At 53.0% G+C, this 23474-nt stretch overlaps 1 protein-coding gene across 3 annotated transcripts in view; it reads right to left on the bottom strand.

Annotated features, from left to right (window-relative positions):
- Positions 1 to 23474, bottom strand: part of RASGRF1 (Ras protein specific guanine nucleotide releasing factor 1) — a 95047-nt gene that overhangs the window by 37648 nt on the left and 33925 nt on the right. For all 3 annotated transcript variants that reach the window (XM_064480657.1, XM_064480658.1, XM_010983885.3), the window contains exons 4-12: positions 23350 to 23442; positions 20604 to 20857; positions 12709 to 12788; positions 10244 to 10437; positions 9736 to 9845; positions 7178 to 7296; positions 5658 to 5818; positions 2420 to 2483; positions 309 to 445 (exon numbers count right to left, since the gene is read on the bottom strand). In XM_064480657.1, coding sequence (XP_064336727.1) covers positions 309 to 445; positions 2420 to 2483; positions 5658 to 5818; positions 7178 to 7296; positions 9736 to 9845; positions 10244 to 10437; positions 12709 to 12788; positions 20604 to 20857; positions 23350 to 23442 — 1212 coding nt within the window. The remainder of the gene's footprint in view (positions 1 to 308; positions 446 to 2419; positions 2484 to 5657; positions 5819 to 7177; positions 7297 to 9735; positions 9846 to 10243; positions 10438 to 12708; positions 12789 to 20603; positions 20858 to 23349; positions 23443 to 23474) is intronic.

Below are 23474 nucleotides of genomic sequence, written 5' to 3'. Positions count from 1 at the left end.
GCAGGTTCCCAGGCACCACCTCAGAGACTTGGATCTAGTGTGTCTGCAGGGCTGGAGGGGAGAGCCCTGGAATGTGGAGCTTAAAAAAATCACCCTGGAGATGATCCAGATGCACGGGCTTCCCAGACCACTCTGCAGGTGGCCCAGGGGCCTCTGAGAACTGGGCAAGTAGTGGGGCTCAGCCTCGGCTGGGGCTGCTCCTGGAGACACCGCGTCTCCCCATCAGAGCCCTACAGCTGCCCCCGGACCCCCAGCCAGCTTAGGTGTGAAGGAACCACTTGCTTTCAGGAACAGGTGATGCTGCTCACCTGGCTGATGTCACTGGTCCACGCCGCCTTCTCCTGTCTGGATGAGGCCACGAGGATGACCGTGAAGGGTGGGGAATCCTTTGGCTCCACCCCGATCTTAAAATCCAAGTGGTCTATGTCTTGGCCGGATCCTTTGGCTTCCAGTTGCAAAACACGGAGTTGGCAGAATGAGTGTGGGCCTTTTTTGAGTCGGAAAACATTTGAACGGTACTCTGCCTTACCCATCGGCGAAGGCACTGCATCGGTAAGGCACCAGGGCACTTGCTGGTTTCAGAACATTTTTTTAAGGTGAGGAACCCCACTTCACAGACGGAAAGACTAAGCCCTGGGGTGCAGAGCGGCTTCCAGCCACACAGAGGCAGCTCTGAGTCGGAGCCAGAAGAGCCTCTGGGAATCATGGGTCGACCCTCTGCCCTCATCGCACCAATGGGGAGCTGAGGTCCCCAGGGAGGACTTTTGTAAGATGCCCAGCGGAGCAGCTGCTAAGCCAAGCCTTGCAGCAGGGCCCTCCTGCCCCCACAAAGTGATCCCGGGGCCAAAAGGAGAACTTCAGATCTTGAGCTTTTATGGACGGGGCTGGACATTTAGCTCAGTGGAGGGCTCCCCCAAGCCAAAGTAAATCCTAGGTATTTTTGTTACTGCTCTTAATCTGAACTGTTCCTTGAACTCTTGGAAGCTGTTTGTTTGGAAAGACTGAGGTCACAGCTCAGGGATTCCTTTCGATGCAGCCGCGTTAACTGGGAGTACACTGAATGGGATGGAATGTTGTGGCTGGTCTGCCACAGCCCTGGACTCTGCTTGCTGGCAACGTGACCATGGGGTGGTGCCCTTCCTGCTCTGGGCCCCAGACGTCCTCCTGTACGAGCAGAGTGGGATGTAATGGCTCTGAGGTCCCCACCCCTTCTGGTGTTTACACTCGAGAATTGTAGGATTCCTTGCTGGGCACAGGAGAGCCTGCTCCACGTGGTGACTTGGGGATGGGATGGTGCTGGCCCCTCTGAGAAGTGGGGTGTCTGGGTGTTGAGTGGGGGACGTGTAGGGTCCTGCCTCCACTTCCCTTGGCCCTGCAGGGAAAAGAACTTTGGGGCCTGACGACTCCACTTGAGTCTGGACCAGCTGTGGCCAAGATGGAAGGAGGTGGCGCTGGTAAGAGCCCCAGGTAAACTGCTGCACATTTATTCTAGCCTTGAGGGGCCACCTGGAGTGAAGAGTGCAGAGCTCAGCTGGTGCTGGGGCTGACCAGGGTGCATGCGTACAAGTGCATGTGTGCGTGTGCGTGCGTGTGTGTGTGTCCATCAAGTGTGTGTATGGGCTAGGCTCTTGGCCCCTAGCAAACCGCAAGCCTGACACCAAGGCATGCTGGGACTGGGATCTGAGGTCCTTCAGACACAGCCCTGCCCTGAGGAGCCCCAGTCCGGGGAAGGGCAAAGATGCAGGGTTCAGCTTGTATATCCTCATGGGCAGCATCCAGAGCCATGGCTGGGGGCCAGTGAATGAGGGAGACATGGGACAACTTTGGTCCAATCAAGAGACAGCAGTGACCCCACCCCTTAACCCAAAATAATGACCTCGTTCCCCAATTCTGATTCTGAGAAATCCCATGGAACGCCCCCACCCCGAGGCTTTCCAAATGCCTGGGCGCTGCCCTCTCCGCATTTCCCTGTCTGACCCCTCTGGTGTGTTGAGGCCCCACTCTCATGCTCCCTTCTCCCTGAAACCTTGCCTCCCATCCTGGCCACTCCAGTCCCACTGTGGGGGATGGTTCCCCTGCACTCCCCCTGGCAGGGGCACATGTGTCCCTGCACACTCCATTTTTTTCTACTGGAGGACAGAGATGGGCTGGTGCCCCCTGGTCTCTTCCTTGAGGCCCCCAAACTGAATGGCACTAACAAGTCCAGGGACCCAAGAAGCTTTGAAGGAACCAGGAGGGGTGGGGGAGGCTATCACCTACTGGGCCAGGGAGCTCCTTCTCTAAGGACCTGGCCCCTCTGGGTTCAGGACCACCCTTCAGCATCCTCCCTTCCTCCCAAGAAAAAACCAATGCCTGGGCCCAACCCTCTGGGGTTAGTGTGTGTGTAGCACACAGGCTTGCATGTGACTGTCACACTCACCTTCCTCCTCCGTGCTTTCTGGGTCCTCCAATAAGGTGCAGTCAATGAGGGATATGACTCCATTCTGAAAAAGAGCAGGGGCCGCCTTGAATCAAAGTGGGAGATGTGCTAGTTTTGGCGTCCTGGAATATCAGGATGGGAAGGGACTTTAAAAGTGAGCACGTATGTGTGCATTATATGCTGAGTGGGCATTTTGGTTTTTAAATTGAAGAACTTTATTTTCATATAAGAAGCCCAATGAAGCGGCTCCAATAGGATTGGCTCAGAGACACCTTCCCCAAATGCGGGTCAAGGTCGGGCTGGGAGCGGAGGAGCCAGAATCTGGCTCGTGTGGCCTCTTCTTGACCTACCACAGCTCCGAGACAGCACCTCGTAGCCCTAAATCTGCAGAAGTTGGAAAGCCCTCGTATATATCACTAGGGAAACAGACCTGTCTCAGGTATGGTTATTCTGATTTTATAGGTGAAGAAATGGAATCACAGAGTTAAATATCTCGTCCACGGCCATCTGGCTGGTTAGTGGTAGAGTCTGGAGAGAGCCTCACCAGCCTGATCCCAGCTGAAAGTCAGTTGCTGGGTTTCAATTACTAAGAATATCTGGAAATCTGCCCACCTCCTTGGGTGTGCGAGCATCTCTCGGGTGTGAGATCCCTTGATGCTGTAGTGAGAAATCAGAGCAACCACACTGTGCTGGTTATAAAGCACATCCACAAATTCTTTGACACCCTTTCCATCAGAAGATGAAGCCCAGTTCCCGTCCTCTTGAGTGTGTGCTGGACTCAGTGACTTGCTTCTTATTTAGAGAATAAAGCAGAAGTGATGGGGTGTGGCTTTGGGATCTGCAGCCTCCTACTTGCTTTCTTGTTGTCTCTTGGACCACTTGTTTTAGGGGAAGCCGACTGCTGTGTCACGAGGAGAGGGCTACGGATGAGGGACTGAGGCCCCCGCCAATAGCCATGTGAGGGGACCATGCTGGAAAAGGATCCCCGGCCCCAGTTGAGCCTGCAGATGATTGCAGCCCCAGCCGCCACCTTGACTGCAGCCTCATAGGAGACCCCGAGCTACCCACATCCACCCAGCTAAGTTGTCCTGATCTCCTGACTCACAGAAACCATGAGACAACAAATGTTTGTTTTAAGCCACTCTATTTGGGGATAATTTGTTACACAGCAACAGATAAATAATAGAATAACTGATGGTAACAAAGATCTGGCCATGCAGCTAATCTATATACGAAAACGTCTGCAGGGCAGGCAGCCACCTGGGAGACAGAGGGGGATGGGAGAGGCATCAGAGCGGCCCCAATCTTGGGTTCTGCTTCTTGTTTGGCTCCTTGGTGGCCGCAGGGGAGCCCCCCAGGTCTTGGTGGGCCTTAACTTGCACAGTGATGTTACTGGGCTTGATAATCTCGAAAGCCCCATCTAGCTCTAACCATCTGTTGCTTTAAGTTAAAAAAAATTCTTACGGTAGTTTTAGATCTGGCGGAGTGGTAGCATGCCCCTTTCAGGAGGACTTGAGGCATTCATTCTGTTTCCAATTGCGGTATTTAATGAGAAGTGGTTCGAATTTTAGCTTATGGTTTAAGAACAGACGCTGGAGCCAGACTCCCTGGGTTCAAAGCCCCACTCTGCCCCTGCTGGCTCCTTCCAGAAGTCTCTGTCCCCTCATCTATACAAAGGGGAAAGGAATAGTACCTGCCTCGGTGGGCTGTTCTAGGAGTTAAATATACATGAAGCATTTGGGCTAGTGCCTGGCGCCCAGTATCACTCTGCAAAGCTTGCTATTGTTACTATTACAAGTTCACACTCTACAACTAAGAGTGACAATGACTGTTATCTATTGAGCACTTACCAGGTACCAAGCCCGGAGCCATGGGCTTTGCACCCACTCCCTCACTTAATCCTCACAGTACTCCTGAGAAGTAGGTACTTTTCTCTCCCATTTTGCAGGTAAAGTAAACTGAGGCTCATGAAGTCACCCACTGGTGAGTCTCAGTGCTAGAATTTGAGCAGCACTCGGGTTCCGTGTTCTTTACCAGTGTGCAAAGAGACTTTAAAAACTCAAACAAATGAACAACTCCCCAAACCAAAATACCGTAAAACTAACAAACATAAAAACACATGCTTTCAGACCAGGAAGCGACCTTAAAGTCTCCAGTTCAACCTGCCCCTACTGACCCCCCACCTGCTGGGGGGATCTGTCCCCCTAGCCTGGACAGAGATCTTTCCAGCAGAACCTCCAGAGCTAATAAATAATGACGGCTTTCCTTGATACATGATTTGGTGGAAACTGGAGTATCAGTGTTTGTAAATGAATTCCCCCTTGTGCAGCCAACCGACTAATCTGTCGACACGTTAACATCAGCAGTATATTCCAGGAGCCAGGGCTTGATCTGTGAGCTCTGCAGGTTAGGGCCAGGCATCCAGGGTCTGGAAGGATGATTTCCCTGATGCCCTGGCTTCATTAAGGGCACCTTCTGGCCCTTTTCAGGCTCCAGAGTGTTCAGATTTGAAATCTGCCAAAGCGAGCTTCCGCGGGGATGGACACAGGGCTGGGGAGACTAGAGCCGCTCGAGACCGGGGGGGCCTCCTCCCTGGAGCAGGTGTACGGCCACCTGCCTGCCTCCGTGCACGCCTTGGGTGAGGCCCCTCGTCCCTGTTTTGCAGATGAGGAAGTGAGGTGTAGACAGGGGCGGGGAAGATTTCAGGGTCACACACGTGTAAGAGACAGAGGTGGGACGGGTCCTGAGCTGACAGCAGCGAGACAGGCCATGTGCTGTGCTGGGGGCAGCAGATTCTGTCCGGGGTGTGGGCTCTTGTGCTGGACGAGTGAGTGCCTGAGGGGGTGTCAGGAGGGGCTCGGTCTGAGCTCCTTTTGACTGGAAAAGAGAGGCTCAGGCTGCTGCCCTGTCCTCCGCCACGTGCCACCATTCCCCAGCTGCCCCTCATACACCTGCACACGGGCCTTTTAAGGGCTCCTCTGGCCCCCTTGGCTCCTCTGGCCCAGCACCCAGCTGTGGGGGTGCCTTCGGGGGTCTTCAAACTCACTTTCCCACTTCCTGTAATATCTCCAGTAGAAAACCAGTCACTGGCCTTCTCATTCCAAGCCACCACTCTCATGTCTCTGACACGCTTGCCCACCATCTGGGCCCAAGGTCGGGGCAGTCAGGACCCCGAGATCAGGGCAGAGCCTGCTGGGAGCCCATGGACTGCCAGCCCCGCAGCTCCCACTGCCCTTACCTTGGTCAGGTGGAGCTTCCCACCGGAGCCTCTGGTGCAGATGATCAGATGCTTAGAAAACAGGAAGCACTGTCGCTCGCCCTCTTTCTTTAGGGACAGAGACCCCAGGCGTCCCCTGGTGATCTTGCCCTTTTCGGACATGGGCACCTGGATGAGGGATCCTGTGGATGGAGGAGAGAGACCCTGAGCCCATATTCCAGCAAGACCCTTCGCCTCTGACCCAGCCTTGAGGATGCATGTGGGGACGCGATGCCAGCGGCCGTGGCAGTGGGACGAGGCTACCAGAGTTCTTGGTAGCAAACACGTACCATGGATGCTCCCTCCAGCCCCTCCTCAGGGCCAGATGGTGGGGGTTGTGTGGGGGATGATCAGAAAAACTCCATGCAGCACACTTTGACCTAGCCAGGGCCAGGGCCTTGGAAAGCAAAGGAACCCTTTGGTGAGAATGCAGGGCTGGACTGGAGTTGGGGGTGGCAGGAGGCTAAACACATGTGGAGCTGGCCGCCAGGTCCAGCTCAGCCCCTCAGGTTGGGAGGAACTGCTTCGGCCCAGGGCGATGGAGCAGACTCCTGGTCTGTGGGGACACTGCCCATCCCAGGGGAGGTCATTCTTGGGGCCACCTCCAGCTTGGGCCCAGCACAGCTCAGGGGGAGCTGGGAGACAGATTAGGTTGGCTCTGGGCTCAGCAGGTCCCCGGGTGGGCCTGGGGGAAGGACACAGGGACCACACATAGGGGCTCAGAACAAACTCCAAGTTGAGGGCAGCTGGGGCCAGCGGCAGCTGCACAGGCCAGCGGGAGGTGCTGGCAAGCTTTTCATCTGGTCAGAGAATCCTAGGACTAGATGGAAGGAAGGCGACAGGTCCATCCTGTGGTGGAGTCACCTCTGGGGCACATGAGCAGAAGCTGAAGTTTCCCAGGGGGCACGGAGCCTGAACCAAGCGGCCTTAAAGGCATCACGGCTCTAACACCCAGGGCTGCAGAGAGTCTCTTCTGGCCCCTCTCAACAGGGCTGTGCCTCTCAACACTGTCCCCAAGGTCAGTGAGGCCCAAGGGTGAGGGAACCCTACCCATGAGAACCACTGTGATCATGGCCTCCCCCGAGAGGCAAAGGATGCTGAGCAAAGGACAGAGGGACTGGCCCACCTGGGACGCTGAAAATGCTTGTGATTCACGGGGCCAGTCGGAATCTGTCCCCATCTTCCCCTCTCTACTCTTTCTCCAAAAGGACATGCCAGTGTTTACTATGACATACAATAGACAAACCCAGGCCATCTGGGGAGAACTATGTTTACATCTGGGGAGAAGGAAACTGTGAAAACCAATAATATCTGCATCTATATGTATAGATACCGACATCTCCCTGTAGCTGTCGCTTTCCCCCGGCAGTCCCGGAATACTCTGCAGTCACGCTGGCAGGTTTTGGCACACAGCAGCCAAACCAACTGGTGGTGTCCCCGAGTGCCACCTGCCTCCCGCTGCTGGGCCCACCTGGCGGGGTGGCAGGGTGCGGAGGCCATACCTTGCCTCACAAAGGTCTGGCTGGTGTCCAGGAGGATCTCGCAGCCTTCGATGATCATGCGCTCGATGGCCAGGTTCTTTCGGATGTTCTCTGTCTCGCTTACCTCATCATGCATTATCCTGTGGGGACAAGCAATGACCATCAGGGACCGGCTGCCCCCGCCTCCCAGGGAGGAGGGAATGCCGGTCTCTGGCTAGACCTAGGAGGAAAGCCTGGGGTCCAGGATTCGCAGGTGGAGCCCGTTGTCGTAAAGCGGGAGACAGCTCGCATCTACTGAGTGCCTGCAGGGTGTGTGCACGTTATGGGGAGGAGGGTGGGTGTCTCATTTTGTCCTCTGACAGCTCAAGGAGGAAACAGAGGTTAACCGCTAGGAAGCAGGTCTGTCTGAGTTAAAGTCTGAACCTCGTGGATCAGAGATAGCAGAGGTGGGAGGAAGATGGGTGTACAGGAGGCATTCTTTGTTCCCCACCCTGCCCCTCATCCCATTGCTGGCCTTATTTCCATCCATAGAACAAACCAAGTTCATTCCTGCCTCAAGGCGATTTGTCCTTGCTGTTTCTTCCCCCTGAACACTCTTTATATGGTTGTTTCCTTAATCGTCAGGCTCTGGACTGGCTTATTTCTGAAGCACCTGGCAATCCAGCTGGCTCAGCGAAAGACTGACTTCGGCTTACTTCTATTGGCTCTGGCACACAGCTCGCCCTTAAGAACACAGACAACTCTTCTTTCTGGTCTCCTGACTGCTGCAACGCCCCTCCTCACCAGGAGGTGGCAGTACTGAACTGCTTTTAAACAATTGCCCTGGTGGGAAAAGGTAGACGTGAGCTGCCAACTTTGCTAAAAGCCATGGAGTCTTAGGACCGTAGTGAGTAGTTTTTTTGTTTTTTGTTTTTTTTTTGGAGGGGGTCTGAGAAAAGTACCCCACCTACTCTAAGAAAAGCACAAAACCTCCTATTTGTTTGCCGATGCCTGAAATTCTATAATTAAGACCAATAAGAGGGCTGATTAATATGTATGTGGCTTACAGAGTTCTCGCATAGACATTATCCAATTTAAGCCCCACAACAATGGGCGATGGCACTGGTGGAGCTGGAGCTGAGATTAGTGCAATCAGCATGACGTGGGACAAACTACTCAGCCCCTCCCAGCCTTAGTTTCCCCATCTGCAGTTTGTTGGGGTGAGGATGGAAAATAACGTATTTCGCGGGCTGACCCTCCTCCTGGCACATGACAGGTGCTTGAATAAAGGGTGATGATCTTTGTTGCCATTATCATGGCTGCAAAAATGTTATTGTAAAAAAGGTGGCACACTGTAATTTGTTAATTTTTTCTGGTTAACAGACTGGGGCATTGAGATGGTGTCTCTCTGCCTTAGGGGCCCTGGTCCCCTCCTCCCTGCCCCTCAGCAATGCTCTTCTCAGGATCCCAGGCCTTAGCCTCCTTCTAGAAACAACATGGGACAGGGAGGCACCTTTTGGGGTATATGCAGCTGTGGATAGAGACTCCACTTTTGGAATTAGCCAAAGTCAATCAGAAGCATCTCTCTTGATGAGGGTGGGGATTTAGCTAAAGTCTGGATTTGCTAAAAAAGAAGGGGGTGAATCCAAGGTGGCAAAACTAGTTTTGGTATTAGACATGTGTCAGCTGTAGCTGCTCAGGGTAAGTGGCAGCCCCAGGCTGGGGTGGGGGGGCATGCTGTACATGCAGCTGAAGGGCCTCGGGAGCTCTGGGAAGGCATGGGTTTCTAGGGCCTGAGACTCCTGGGGGAACCGAAAGTGATGACCTGGGTTATCAATGAGCCCAGGAGTTCAGGAGGAAAAACAGGACCAAGGCCAGAGGCAGGAGAGAGCCAGCCCTGAGTGCGCAGTGTTTCTCAGCACAGCCAGGGAGGGGTGGGTTATCTGACGCTTCCTGCTGTGGCTGGAGCTTTCCACAGGCCCCCAGGGAGGGTGCCAGGGGGAAGAAAGGGCTGTTGTCACACGGTGGGAAAACCCTCCTCTGTGCTGCTAGGGCTGGGTTCAGGGCCAGGTGCAGGTGCTTAGAGCAGGCGGCACACCCAGGACCCTGGGGGAAAGGGGATTGGGGTCTTAGGCCAAATTCCTTGGCACCATATGCCACCTGCACCCCCGCCTGCACTGGTACAGGGCATCCCGCAGGGACGAGGAGCTCGCTGCCTCACGGGGGCCCCAAATCTTCTCCTTGGAGAAGACTGCAGGATCTGGCTTCCTGGGGCACGTGAGGACTGCAGTCCACATCCCACAGTGGTTTTGTTAGCCTGCAGCCACACCCCGATTACTCCCTCTCCCTAATCCTCTGCTCTGGGAACTGTGCCCTGATCTGGTCCAGCCTGGTCCTCTTTCTGCCCAGCTGGGAGCCGTGGCCTCACTCGTTGCCCCTCGCTGGACCTGGGAAGCTGTTTAGGGCTCTGGGCTGGTTGGCAGGGCCCCGCACAGGGCTGGGGGCTGGACCCCACGCATGGCAGGCCTGGCAGACTCCGGGCGGGGGCACCGTCAGCCCGCACCTGCCCATGGGAGGGGGTGCCCCGCGGCCGGGCTCACCTGGACAGCTCCTCCAGTTTGGACTTGGCGTAGTCCAGGCTGTTGCGCTCCACGTGCTCGTGAGGGGTGTGGGCCAGGAGCTCGTGAAGTGTCAGGATGTACCTGGGGATCTGGGGAGGGGCAGGGGACAGGGACAGAGGAAGGGGCAGGGAAGGTCAGAGGGATAGACAGAAACAGGGAGAGAAAGACAGGCTCTTCCAGGGTCTTGTCTGGGACAAGAGCCCAGAGCTTGAGGTTCTGCCCCAGCAGGAGGCAGGACTTGGGTGCGGACTCAGGACCAGGAGCTGCCCCTTCACCTTCCCGTGCGGCCCATGTCAGCTGGCCTTCCACCAGCCAGGGGCAGGGGTTGGTCCTAACCCCATTCTCCAGGCAGCCCAGAGGCCATGGCCTTTGTCACCGTGGCATCCCTGCAGGCCTGGCTCCCCGCCAGCCTCGGCCCTCCCTGCCCAGCCCCCCAGCAGCCCCCCAGCCCTGGGCATGTGCCCTGGCAGGCGGGGCTGGGCGCCACCTGGAACATGGGGTAGGTGAGGAAGGTCTCCAGCGTCCTCTCCTCGCAGTCAGGCTTGGCCTCATAGTGCTTCAGCAGCTTGTCGAAGTCGCGGTTCTGCTTGCAGTGGGCCAGGATCTGCAGGCTGTACTGGTGGTTGCGCACGAACTCCTGGTAGATGTTGAGCATGGGCAGCAGGATGTCGAACAGGTCGGCTGGAAGGAGGGCGGGGCTCAGCCGGGGGCTGGGGCATCCCCAGGGAGACAGACGCCCCGTCGGCCCTGGACTCACCCAGCACTACCCAGGAGGCCAGGGCCAGGATCAAAGTCCCGCCCAGAGAAACCCCTGCCTTTGGAGACGACTCTGGCACCACTACCTCCCCTGGGCCAGACAGGTGGCCCCAGACATCGGGACCACATCAGAATCACAGATTTTGGAGATGGGAGCCCTCTGTAGTCTGACACCTGTGTATTGGAGGGTCAGAGAGAGGAGGTGTAGTGAGTGCTGTGGTATGGCCCCCTGGAAACCCTTCAGGACCCAGGAGACTTGTTCCCAGCTGCCACCAGTGCTGGTGGCTCTCAGCTGGATCCTCCCCTGCCGGGAACTCTCTCAGCTGAAGAAAATTGCTTTGCACAAGCTGGACCCAATGGCAGGTCCAAGTGAGATGTAAAGGCCAGCCTCTGCCTTGATTTGGGACATCCCTGAAGGGCCACCTCAGTTCCAGAGCTTTCCATGGGGTTGGCTGAGGCCTCTGTTGTAACTGCATCGCAGACGACTCCCCTCTGCTCTGGCTCTGCCACACTGTCATCCTGAAGGCTCCCCAGGAGGCCTCTCTCCCAGAGTGCCCCATCTGTGACAGTGACCCATCTGAGGTCACAAGGTGAGTCAGTAGCTGGGCCAGAACCAGGCTTCCCACCTCCCCCATTCCAGGGCTTTCCACCACATGACATGCCCTCCTGAGTCTCTGTCCTTTCACCTTGTCCATTCCTTCGTCCATCCGCCCCTGTTCTTCCTGACCGCCCCAGCTCTGCAGCCCCTGGCTCAGGGAGCTGGATCCCCTGCTTGTCCGTCCGTCTCAGCCTCCTGAGTGTCTAATATCCTGCCCTTCCAGCTCTTGAAAGCCTAAATCTGCCTTCCAACACTTGCAGGGACGGAGTCGAACCACTGAAACCCCTGCTTACAAACCCCATCAAAAAAGAAAGACAAGCCTTCCTTGTAACAAACTCTAAGTGGGAGCTCTTACACGGGGTATTCAGCTGCCCAGTGGGCAGCATCTTCAGCTCTGTGGTCACAGGAAGTGTAGACCTTGTCCTTCTAAGGCTGCTTCTTATTGTGGTCTTGGGGAAAATGGGGGTCTTTGACTTGAGAAAAACAAAAATAGTGCCCACTCCCCTGGAAGCCTCCTGGCCTGATGGCAGGAGAGCCTCTGCCGCCTCCAGTTGTCCCTTCACTTCCCGGAGCCTGTTCCCTTGACTCCATAGCGGAGGTGATGCCAACACTCACCTTTCCCTGCTGACTGGAGTGGAAGGAAGATGACACCTGGTGTGGAGGGGCGAGATGCAGGCGGCACTCCCGTACACCACTCACGGTAGTGAGGGCTTGGAGAGCAATGTGACAACACGTACACACCTGTTGTTCCACTAATTCTACTTTTTGACTACCTGCCTCAGGGAAACACTCTCCAATATGGAGAAAACTTCATAAGCAGAGATGACTATTTCTTTTCTTTTTTTTCTAAATTTATTTTTAATGGAGGTACTGGGACTGAACCAAGGGCCTCATGCATGCTAGTCATGCACTCTACCACTGAGCTATACCCTCCCCTCCAGAGATGATTACTTCTAACAGTAAAAAGGTAAAATAACTTTAAGAGCCAACAAAGGGAGATGGTTGCATAGAGGGTGGCAGGTTCACAGGGCACTGGAGCATTATACAGCCATGAAAAAGCATGCCTTCAGCATGAGAAAACACTTATGCAATAATGTTAAGCAAAAAAAAAAAAAAAAAACAAAAAACAAAAACCCACAGTGAGATTCAAATTCTATATTCAGTATGTTTGCAATTATGTAAAATGGGAAAAAAAATCCCCCAAGATGTACACATAGGAAAAAATAGGGAGGCAACAGACCCAAGTGTTTACAGTAGTTATCTTTGGGAAGCAGAACTACGGTTGATATTTTTAAACGTTTTCTACTTTTCTGGATTCTCAAAGTTTCTCAAGTGGGTACATATATATTATTTTTAAAAGGGAAAAGCAGATAGGACACTAAAAATATATCACTTCCTCCTAGAAATGTAGCTTTGGCCAACTTGTCTTTCCTCTTCTGCTCCTTCAGCGGGATTCTATGGGTCTCTAAGGGGCCACTCTGTTACACTCTGGAAGGTCAGAAGTGCCACCGGCCAGGAGGGGTGGCCCCCGCCCAGGGACTTCTTGGTGGGGGCGGGAGCAGGAAAAGCTGGGGACCTCTGCCAGGGCTGCTACTCACCCAGGACTAGGGTGGGCCAGCTGGAGATGCGGGCCTTCAGGCCTTGGTAAAAGATCTGGTGCAAAAACATGATGGTCTCGCTGAAAGAGAAAGCACAGGGTGAGCTCTGGCCAGGAGTTCCTGCTCCCCAGGGTGCCCCGTCCCCCAGGTCCAGCAGAGCAGAGGGGCCCCAGGGGAGAGGCAGGGGCTGTCACTGCCCGTGGGACCACAGCGGCTCAGGGGAGACCTTACGTGAAAGCCCCATCAGCGGGACGGACAGTGTGGTTTGCGGGGCCCAGCGCAAAGCACACCCGTGGGGCCCCTTGTGAAGCAATGGCTAAGAACGTTGGGATGGCGACTGCAGAGCGTTCCGTCAAGCACGGGCAGTGGAGGGGCACTTTCTGTCTGCCAGCCTCCCTTGTCCCCTCAAGTCCCCACCGGCTGGGGATATCCCTGAGGGATCTTGGAGGAACCCAGGGCTCTGGAGAGCATGGAGGAAAACCCACTGATGATGTGGGAAGAGCTAGGGCTTGAGACCCACACAGAGCAGGGCTTGAACCTGCCTCTTGCCCCTCCCGAGCTGTGTGATCTTAAGCAAGAAGTCTAACGTCTCTGGCACACGGGTTCTTCTGTATAAAATGTGGAGGTGAAATGAGGTAACTCTTGAAAGTACGGATGCATAGCAGATGCTCAGAAAATGCTAGCTTTCCACCATCCCTTTTTGGGGGAAAAGTTAGAAAAGTGAAAAAAAGAAAAGAAAGAAATCCCAGGATCTCTGGAGGGCCTGCTTTGTCACCACCTAAGATGCTCCAGGGAACACGCGTTCTCATCGGGCCTCTGGGCTCTCCCCGGGCAGCCACATGTGCCTTGGCTCCCCTCCTGGCACCCCCTTCCCTGCCCTCTGCTCCCCAAGCCGCTGGCCCCAGAGCACAGCCCAAGAGAGAGGCCACTTCTGCTCCTTCCCGTGGTGCCTCCCACCCCGCCCCTCCCTCCCCGCTGTCCCTCCCCTGCTCCTGTGCAGCACCCCAGCTCCTGCTCCTTGGAGACCCAGGGGTCTCCCCAGCCTGTCTGGACTTGTCTTGAACCAGACAGGGGAAGCCAAAAGGACTCTGTTGTGCACCTCCTTCACGGAAAGGAAAACTGAGTCCAGAGAGCAAGAAGGGGCCCCCAGAGTCAGGGCTCTGAGCCTGCCTTCTTCTCTCCCTGCACTGTTCTCTATCTTTCCCTGCCACATCACGGCCCCTGCCTTGGGTACAATCTGTGCGGTGTGCTCTCTGCTCCCTCCCTCTGCGCCTTCTCAGCTCTTTGAGTGGCTGTTTGAGCTCCTGGTGTTTTCCACCCTGGGGCTGTGTCACTGGCTGTTGTCCCCTCTCCCAGGGGTTTGGGCCCCACCCTGGGGTCTCCCTTTCTCAGGACGAGAGCAGGGCATGGAAGGCACTGGGTGGGCACAGAGACGCCCCTGAGCTGCACAGCCCAGGAGGCCTGTGGGGGGCAGGGCCTGGGGTCTCATGTACACGGCGGGCCTGAGAGGCACGAGACTCTGTGACTCCAGGGGGGTTTGAAATGCCCTGTGCACCCCCACTCTGCAGAGAAAACAGGCTGAGTTGGGAGGGAGAGGGCATGAGAGAGAAAAGAGGGAGAGGCCGCAAGGAGAAAGGGGGGACGGAGTGAGAGGTCGGGGAGAGAACACAGCAACTCCGGGCTGAAAAGCGAAGTCTGTGACTCTGTCGTAGCCACAGGATGCGCAGGAGGGAAGGAAAACGTCTACCGGCAGAAGCAACAGGCAGCCAAGTAGAGGCAGGGTTCTGAGTCCTCACTCCTGAGTGGGTCCTACCCGTCACCCCCCTGAAGTTCCAGGAAAAGTGGCCCCTCCACGTGTGGTGACACACTGATTTGGGGACTAGGGCCCCCACCTGATGACTGAAGTCATTTTCAGTTTTCAGGCAACAAGTCTGCTGCAGATTGACCCTTGACAAGGCTGGTTCCTGTCTGTCTGTCTGTCTGTGGTCCCTGAACTAGTTACTAGGTAGATAAACATGTACTGTACTGATTTTAAGAATTTTAGTATTCCACATGTGAAGACCCTTCAGAAAGTTCAAGAGACCAGTCCAGGGCACGTGAGAGCACACAGAGGGGGGAACGTGGGCCCTGAGTGGGGGGAGGGTGGAGGTAAGAGGACTTCCAGGGACTCCTGGGGAGCCCTGAGAGCCGCCACAGCAAGACGCAGGGCCCCATTCCCAGGCAGCTCCAGCAGACGACGGCAGGACGAACCTTCTTAGATTCCGACTGCACAGACTTGTAGAGTAGCATATTAGGAACGTCATAAACTGGGACTACAAAAATGTAGCTGATGAAGCCTCCATGTTTAAAGCACTATAAACTGTGAGGATGTCACCTGTAAGCCTACTACCCAGAGCCTGCCATCGTTACCCCATCTAACAAGAAAACATGGTCTCACTTTGATTCCATTGGCTTTAAGAGATCGTTGTTAGTGGGGCTGGTTGGACATTTTCCCTACCTATTGGCCATCTGAGTTTCTTCTTTTGGGAATTGCCAAGTCATGCCCGTTTACTACTTTCTCCTTTATTAATTTTAAATAACTATACATTAAGCACATCCTCTAACACGTACACTGTGGATATTTTTGCTTAGCTATTTGCCACTGATTTTGCATTTGGTGGGTTTTAAAAATTCTTTTTTCATTCTTTTTTTTGGGGGGGGGTGTAGGTAATTAGGTTTATTGATTGACTGACTTGAGGGACTGGGGATTGAACCCAGGACCTCGTGCATGCTAAGCACACGCTCTACCGCTGAGCTACGCCCTCCTCCCTAGGCTGCCTTTCATTGTTACTAAATTCTCATGTACGCTTACGTCTGTTTTTGGACTTTCTATTTTACACTGATGATCTATTAGCCTATTCTGGCAACAGTCTCAGGCTGTTTTCATTACTTTAAATATATTTGTAAACTTTATAATATATTTTAATTAATATAGGAAATGTTTCTTTCATTGTTCTTTTTTTCAGAATATTATTATCCATTTACACATATTTATTCCTTCAGTTGAACTTTAAAATCACTTTGCTACACTGCAAAGTGATTGGGATTATATTAAGCATATAGTGTATTTTGGGTGAAAATGATTTTTATGACATGGAATCTTGCCATCCAGAATGCTGGCCCAGTTTCTGTTTCTTATACAGTCTGCAAGCTTCGAAGGATTTTTATATTTTTTAAATGGTTGAAAAAAATCAAAAGACTATTCCATGATACGTAAAAATTATATGAAATTCACATTTTAGTGTCCATAAGTAAAGATTTACTGGAACCCAGCCACACTCATTTATTTATGGATTGTCTAAGACTACTTAGTTTTGACAGAGACCCTCTGGCCCACAAGGTCAAAAATGTTTACTATCTAGCCCTGGACAGAAAAAATTTGCTGATCCCTAGTCTGTATGAATGGTGTCCCGAAACTGTGCAGTGCACAGCCAGTGCAACTGTATTCTGTGGCCCTGACCCTCCCAGAGCACATTTATAGTCCTGGGGGAGACCTGGACACAAAAGAAAATATGTAAGTGTGATGAATGCTACGTAAGGGGCAGCAAAGGGGCCCTGGGAGCATTCAACCAAAGAACATAAACCAACCATGACAAGGAGCATTGGGGTGGCCAGGGATATGACAGCCAAGGAAAGACACGAAGGAAGAGTAGGAGATAGCTGTCGGAAAGCAAGTGGAAAGGACAGCAGGTGGGAAGAATGTTCTAGGGAGAGGAAGTGACCTGTCTGCTTGGAAAGTGCTCATTTTGCCTGGTTCGCTCCCTGAGCCCAGAAAGGCGTGTGACTTGCCCGAGGCCAGTCCTAGGTAGACAGGACTCAGCCAGCAAAGGGCAGAACCAGGCATCTCCACTCCTCTGCCCTTTGCGTGTTACTCCTCATGGGTTCAGGCGCCCGTCTCTCCTCTCCAGCCCGTGCAGACGTGACGAATTGATGGCAGCATGCTCCCCTAATGAGCCCCATCATCCTTCTCAACCCAGGACTCCAGGCAGCCATTGCCAATCAATCAGAGCAGGCATCAAGATATAAACCATCTGCCACCCAGGCAGGATGCCTCTCATCACGGGGCAACGCCTGTGGTTCCCAGCACATGTCCCTGGGCATGGTTTTTATTAAAGGGAAATCATCCAAGCCCATACGCTCACTGTCTTGGGTAAACAGAACCTACTACAGATGTGTTAGCTCAAAGATCTTTCTTCCCCCTATTCGAGAAGCACACAATTAACCCCCCTCTTTGGTTCTGCAACACCCTTGATGAATCTGTTAACCTGGAGAGAGGTCTCTCTCTTCTCAAGGACTTCTCTGTAATGAGTGCCAGCAAATGAAATCACCAAATTAGCATCAGGTTTCCAATGTGGCTGTACACGTCAGCCTAAAAGCAAATCCAAGGGAAAGCTATGTGTGGAAATGCAGTCTAATGAGGGAGCTGGCAGCCTCTGCACTTGGCTTGTGATACATACAGAACTCTGTGCCATGGTCTGAAGTGGGGAGACCTGGGAGGTTCAAGTCCTGGATCCTGCCTCCAGAGCACTTACACAGTAAGAGGGGAGGCTGGGCTCACACACGAGACAAAGTTCTCTCATGGTGCAGGAGTGAGAGGGAGTGTGTGCTGAGACTTTTGCTGTAATGAGCCACACTCCGGAAGTAGGGATGGGGTTAGGAGGATGCAGGGTGGGTCAATGGAGAATATTCCAGCCCATTATTTAACAGAGCAGCAGGGGGAAGCACAGGTCTTATCATAAAACAGAACTGGCTCAAAAATCCATCCCACTTGAACCCCTGAGCACACCCTGTCACCTCTCTGAGCTCTGGTGCCAGCCTCATGGGGCGTCTCTGAGGATCATAAATCACGTGGGCCAAACACTTACAGAGAGCCCAGCACAAAGCAGGCCCCGCAAAGCACCTTCTCAATGTGGTGAGTGCAGTCCATAACGTTTAATCATGCAAAGTGCTGTGTGGGGTTTCTGCAGGTTATTGAAAAAATAAGTTCAGCTAATCTTTGTGTGCACGAAAAGCATAGAGGCTAAGACATTGAAGCTTCTACTGTCTCATGTACCCAATGGGTCATATAGTGAGGTGTGAATGATCATCAGGCAGTCATTTTCTAGTTCTTCTGACCCTTCCCTGGGCCCCAGGGAAAGGAAAGGGCTGTGGCCCACTCCCAATTGGGAACACGGACCAGAGTAGGGGAGAGAAGTTAACCACATCAGATTTGCATGCATTAATATGATCATCGGTTCTTCTTACTTAATACAGTAAGAAAATATAGCAAAAGACATCTGACTGATTTATGATGTTGAACCAGCCTTGCATTCCTAGGATAAACTCCACTTGGTCATGAAAATTACCCCTTTTATATACTTCTGGATTCAATTTGATAATATTTGGCATCTATGATCATGAAAGATATTAGTCTGTAGTCTTCTTCTTCAAAATGTCTTTTTCTGGTTTTGGTATTAGAGTAATGCTGGTTTTGCAGAGTGCACTGGGAAGTGTTCATTCTCTCTGTGTTAGATTTGAATTCAGCTTCTCCCAGGGTGCATCACTGTGAAGCTTTTTGGTTGTAATGATGTCTAACTCTTCTGAGCACATGGGATGTGCTGGGCTCTGTGCTAGATTCTCTAATATCCGCAAGAGGCAAGCATACTCCCTGCTCAGTATTTCCAGTGACTGCTAGAGTCCGTATTCTAGAGGCCTTATGGATTGATCAGGCTGCCGCTGCCGTTTTGACCAGGATCAACGAGACTGCTAAGATAGGCAACAGACAACCTTGGGCCCATCGCAGAGAAGGAGAATCAGGCCCTTGCAGGGGCCCAGAAGGAACCAGGAGGGGAGGGGACTTTCTTCCCTTCCTTCCTTTGATTCTCAGTTGAAGGCATCTGATCTGACCCATGCAGTTGTTAAAAGATAAAAATATAAAATCACATTGTGATTTTCTTCAAACAACTTTTGAACACATTCTGTGAGTTCAGTGTGAATATTCTAAACCAAAGATTCCAGGCTAAAAGAATTCCAGAAAAGATCAGTGCAGTAGAACAAAATTAGTCAAAGATTAAAAACACAAAAGGACCCTTTCATCTCTTAGTGGTTATGATAAATGGTCACCAAAAGTTTGCAGTTGTGGCCTGCAATGCAACAAAAGCACAAACAACAAAGAAAAAACTCTAACAATGCTTCCCAAAGTATTTCTCAAGAGGCCGTGGCCAAGCCTCCAACACAGGCAGTCCCCTGATGTGTGTGAAGCCTCCCGTTTCAGTGTGGTCCAGGACTCGCAGGAGCAGCAGCACCTGCAAACTTGTTAGAAATGCAGTCCCTGGGCTCAACCCCAGACCTACAGATTGAGAAACTTGGGGTGGGACCTCGCACTCATGTTTGAGAATCTGTGAATCTAGCTGAGCTGTCCAGGGTTTACCCAGGAAGAAACAAGTTCTTCACACTTTGCAGCCAAATGCCAGGTCACTGGGTTTTAAAAGACCCAATTGTAGTTTCTGGAGTAAATCTTATCTGATTTCACAAAATGATAATATCAATTTTCTTTGTTTTAGTAAAAGAATAAAAACATTTATTTCATGCTTAAAAATAGTGTTCAATATTTGTAGTAAAAAGCCAACCCTTTACGGCTCAGTGATTCAGAATTTCTAGAAGGTCTGAGAGGCCAAAAGCTGTTCCCTTCCTCCTGCCTGCTCACCCCCCACCGTGTCCCCGCACTCTGTCGCCTCATCCATACCCACGGTATCAGCCTTGGCCCTCTCCCAGTGACTTTCAGCCTCTCCAGCTCAACCTCTGGGCATCAGACCCAGGTATGACCCACACCCAATGCGTCTCCCATCTCCTCCCGGTGTCCCACAGGTCCCTAAACTCACCACAGCACGCTGGCAGGTAAAGGGAAAGAACAGGGCACGGGGAAAGTGGCCCTGGGTCCCAAACACCCCTGCAGGGGGCCTGGATGAGGGCTGCTTGGAATTAGTGAAATGACTGAACGATGAATATTTTAAGAGAAAAGCAGTTGAACCAATGACCTGGGGCACAGAGGGATTTACTTTAATTCTTAGGTGAGAATCATTGGTAAATAATGCTCTGTTGGTATGTTTTCACGTTTGTTGTTTTTACCTAGTTCACTCAGTTTTACTGCCTACCAAAAAGCTCATTTAAACCATTTCCTAAGAATATCCTCTTAAAAAGAGGTTGACAGCAGAAGGGTGGTCGTCAGCCCAGCCTTCTGAGGTACCACAAACCCCATATTAATGCCCAAGGTCACGATTTGTTCATAAGGTATGTGGGTCGTGTGGGGTACAGCAGAACTCTAAGGAGACTAAGACTTTGGACCTAACCTCTAGATCATTATGACGGCATCAAGGTAGAAGAATGGAACATAGCTGGTTTTTTCTAGCTTGATTTATAACTCTTAAATATTTAAACCAGGGTTTGTCAACCCTGGCACTATTGACACTTTGGGCAGAATAGTTATTTGCTGTGGGGGACTGTCCTCTGCACCGTAGGAGGTTTAGTGGCATGTCTGGCCTCTACCCACTAGATGCCAGTGGCAAACCCTCCCCACAACCCTCACCAAGTTTTGACAATCAAAACTGCCTCCAATCACTGCCCCAGTTGAACCACTAGTTTAGACACATACTACGTGGGCCTCCATCTGTACTCCTGCCCGTAACTGTCGGGGCCCTTGCTTCTAGCCACGGGACCTCGAGCAGCTTCCTTCCTTTTCTGGGCCTCAGTTTCCTCAACTGCATTTGGTGGGAACTAGATGAGGGCTGGTGTCAAAGCTGGGCTCAGTGCCGGCCAGCCTCCCTCTCCCCGCCTTGGCGAAGCACCCCAAGGCGGGGCCAACCTTCGGGGGTGCGCACCTGTTCAGGAAGATGCTGCTGACATCGTCATGTGTGATAGGGGGCTTCTTGGAGCTGGCGGCCATCCGCAGCGGGCGCAGGAAGTTGTTGACGAGGATGTGCAGCTGCTGCACGTACTCGGCCTCGGCCTCCAGCATGCTGAACACCACCTGGTTCCGCTTCCGCATGCTGTCGGCGTGGGGCGAGCGGATGTAGTCCTGGATGATGGTCTTCCACTTGCGCCGGCACAGCCAGCCCCGCAGGAAGCTCTGCACCTGGGGACCAGCGCGAGAGTCTCCCATTAGTCGCGGCTTTTGTTCTTTCAGGCCGTGAGCGCCCCACGGGCAGGGACCAGGGCTTTGTCATTCTCCACGCTGGGCGTGTAGGGAAAAGAGCTCAAAGATTGGGCCTGATGTTGCTGCCTGCAAGGGCCCTTTGAGCCAACCTTCCAACTGTGCAACGGGGCTAATGAAATGATGGCCGGACTCAAACTGTGGTCCACCAACTGGCAGCATCGGCACCTCCTGCGAGCTTGTTAAAAATGCAAATCCCCGGCCCAAACCCCTGTATTTAGACCAGACCCCTCAGGTTGCCTTGGAAGGAGCATTCTCTGAAGGAGGAAAAGTGTGGCCCCGAGTCCCCATCATGGGAGGTGGCTTGAGGACAGAGGATTGCTGGGCTGTGCTGGGCACGGCTCACATCTCATCTTGTCTAATGACTGGTCTGAAAGCCCAGAAGTTTCAATTAAAGCTTGCCTGGAAAGAGGGCGATTATCAAATTGAAGAGAACATGGCAAATTAGTTAATTTGCTTGGGCCTCATCGGCGCCTGCCTGGAGCCTCTCCCCTGCCTCTGCGGGGAGGTGCACTGGACACCTGACTCACCCGTCTTGGAGTTGGGCTGCTTGGCGTGGCCTCGTTTTGGCAAGAAATTGGGAAGGGCCTTGATTCACAGACACAGAATTGTTCTAGGATTCGCACGTTCCCAATCAAGGCGCCACCGAGCTTGGGTTCCTCCTGGGTTCCTGCTGCTGAGCTGTGTGCGAGCTCAGGGGCTGCACACAGGCCACCAGGAGCAAGGGTGCTGGGCGGTGCGGGGGTGGGGGGCCTGGGGATGCAGGGGCCACGGGCCAAGCACTCATCAGAATATTATCAGCTGGAAAGGGCACTGGCCATGAACAGCAGGTGCAGCCTGCTGAGTGCGGACCCGTCGGCCAGGGACCTTTGTCACAGGAAGGAGAGGCCTGGCCTCAGCCCTTACACTTCTCTTTGAAGGCAGGAAGCCTTGCTCTGAGGCCCCAGGAGGGTGAAAATAAAAGAACAGAGGTGGATTTCAGTAGGTACTTAACAAAATGTCCCAAACAAAATGGCTTTTGAACCTGGGCCAGGAAGCCAGTGGAGCCATAGTAGAGAAGGAAGGGCCTGGGCAGGACTTGGTTCAGACCTGGGAGGCACTGGTGGCAAATCCTGATGCCCATGGGGGCCTGGCAGGTCCTATAGATCATGAAGCTGGCGGGGTGGGCCCTAATAGGGCAGCACCTGGCCTGGGGCCAACAGTCATTGCGTGTAGGAGATGGGCCCAAGGCTGCAGGACCTTCTGCTTTCCAGGAGATGGTGTGTCCTACTGACCGAGGATGTGGGCTCTGGAGCTTGGTGGCCAGGGTTTAAATGTTTGCAAATACTTGGCTGTGTGACCTGGGCAAGTCACTTTGCCTTTCTGTGCCTCAGCTCCTGAATGTGGGAAATGCAGGTAATAATAAAACCTCAGAGGGCTTCTAGTTAGGAACGAATTCATCTGCACAGAGCTCTGAGAACAGTGTCTGGCACATAGAAAGTGAATAATGAATGTTAGCTATTTCTATTTTTGAGAAACCAGAAATACAGATTTTCATGTGAAATGTTTAGATTTTAAAGCACTGGTAAAAAATTAAAAAGGGGGAAAAAAAAAAGCCACCGTATGGGCTAAAAACCCCAAACATGCTGGTAGGCTGAACTCGGCCTGTGGGATGCCAGTTCGCAGTTTCTGGTCTGGATGGCACTAGGGTCCTTTTACACCCTCAACTAGTAGGATTTTCCATTTCACTTGTTTTCCTTAGGGTGAATCAGGCTCTCCTGCTTCACGTCTAGCAAGCTGCAAGCACAGACCATACTCTTCCCCTCCACACCCCTCTCCACGAGGTGGCCTGTGGTGCTGGTCCGTCCTCCGGCTGCTGGGCAAATCTCCGATACATCCCGAGATGCCTGCCCCTCCTGGACTCTATAATAGAGTCAGACCAGTGGGGCCAACTATGGGGCCTTACAGAGACTGGTTCTCAAGCTGAAGTCTGCTGGGAATGAAAGAGGGCAGCTGTGAGAGGAAGTGTTTGCACTACAGTGGCTGGGGGGTGGGCAGGCATACAAGGTCGTGACAGTGGAGAAAGTGGCCTGGGGTCTTATTGAGGCTGTTGTGAGGAAAGCTCTCAACTTCGAATCTCACAGCCTGGGTTCCTGCCCTGGTTCCACCCACTCTTTCTTCTCTCAGAGCCTCAGTTTTCTTATCTATAAAATGGGGCTGCACCACCATACCTCACAGGGACAACCAGAAGAAATGGCTTGACCAGGTGTAGGTCAGGGGTAAGGGGCTGTTGGTTCTGCCTTTGGACCAGAGGTGAGGGTGGCAGGCTCTGGGAGAAGTGGGACAGTAGGTGACACTGCAGACCCTGGGCTGTGCCAGGAGGCTCTCTAAAGAGGGCTGGGGCAGCTGTGGCAGCCCTGAGGTATGGTGCAGACCTTCTTAATTTTCTTAATATCGCTGTCTTCGTCGTTGGGGGTGATGGTCTGGGTGGACTGGATGCGCTCATTGTCCTTGAGCAGGGATGTGATCTGCAACAGAAACACAGGTCAGGTGCCCAGAG

The sequence above is a fragment of the Camelus dromedarius genome, chromosome 29, assembly GCF_036321535.1.
Source record: "Camelus dromedarius isolate mCamDro1 chromosome 29, mCamDro1.pat, whole genome shotgun sequence".
Classification (NCBI taxonomy): domain Eukaryota; kingdom Metazoa; phylum Chordata; class Mammalia; order Artiodactyla; family Camelidae; genus Camelus; species Camelus dromedarius.
The sequence above is the reverse complement of the archived record's forward strand: the minus strand, read 5'-3'. Positions and strand labels throughout refer to the sequence as shown.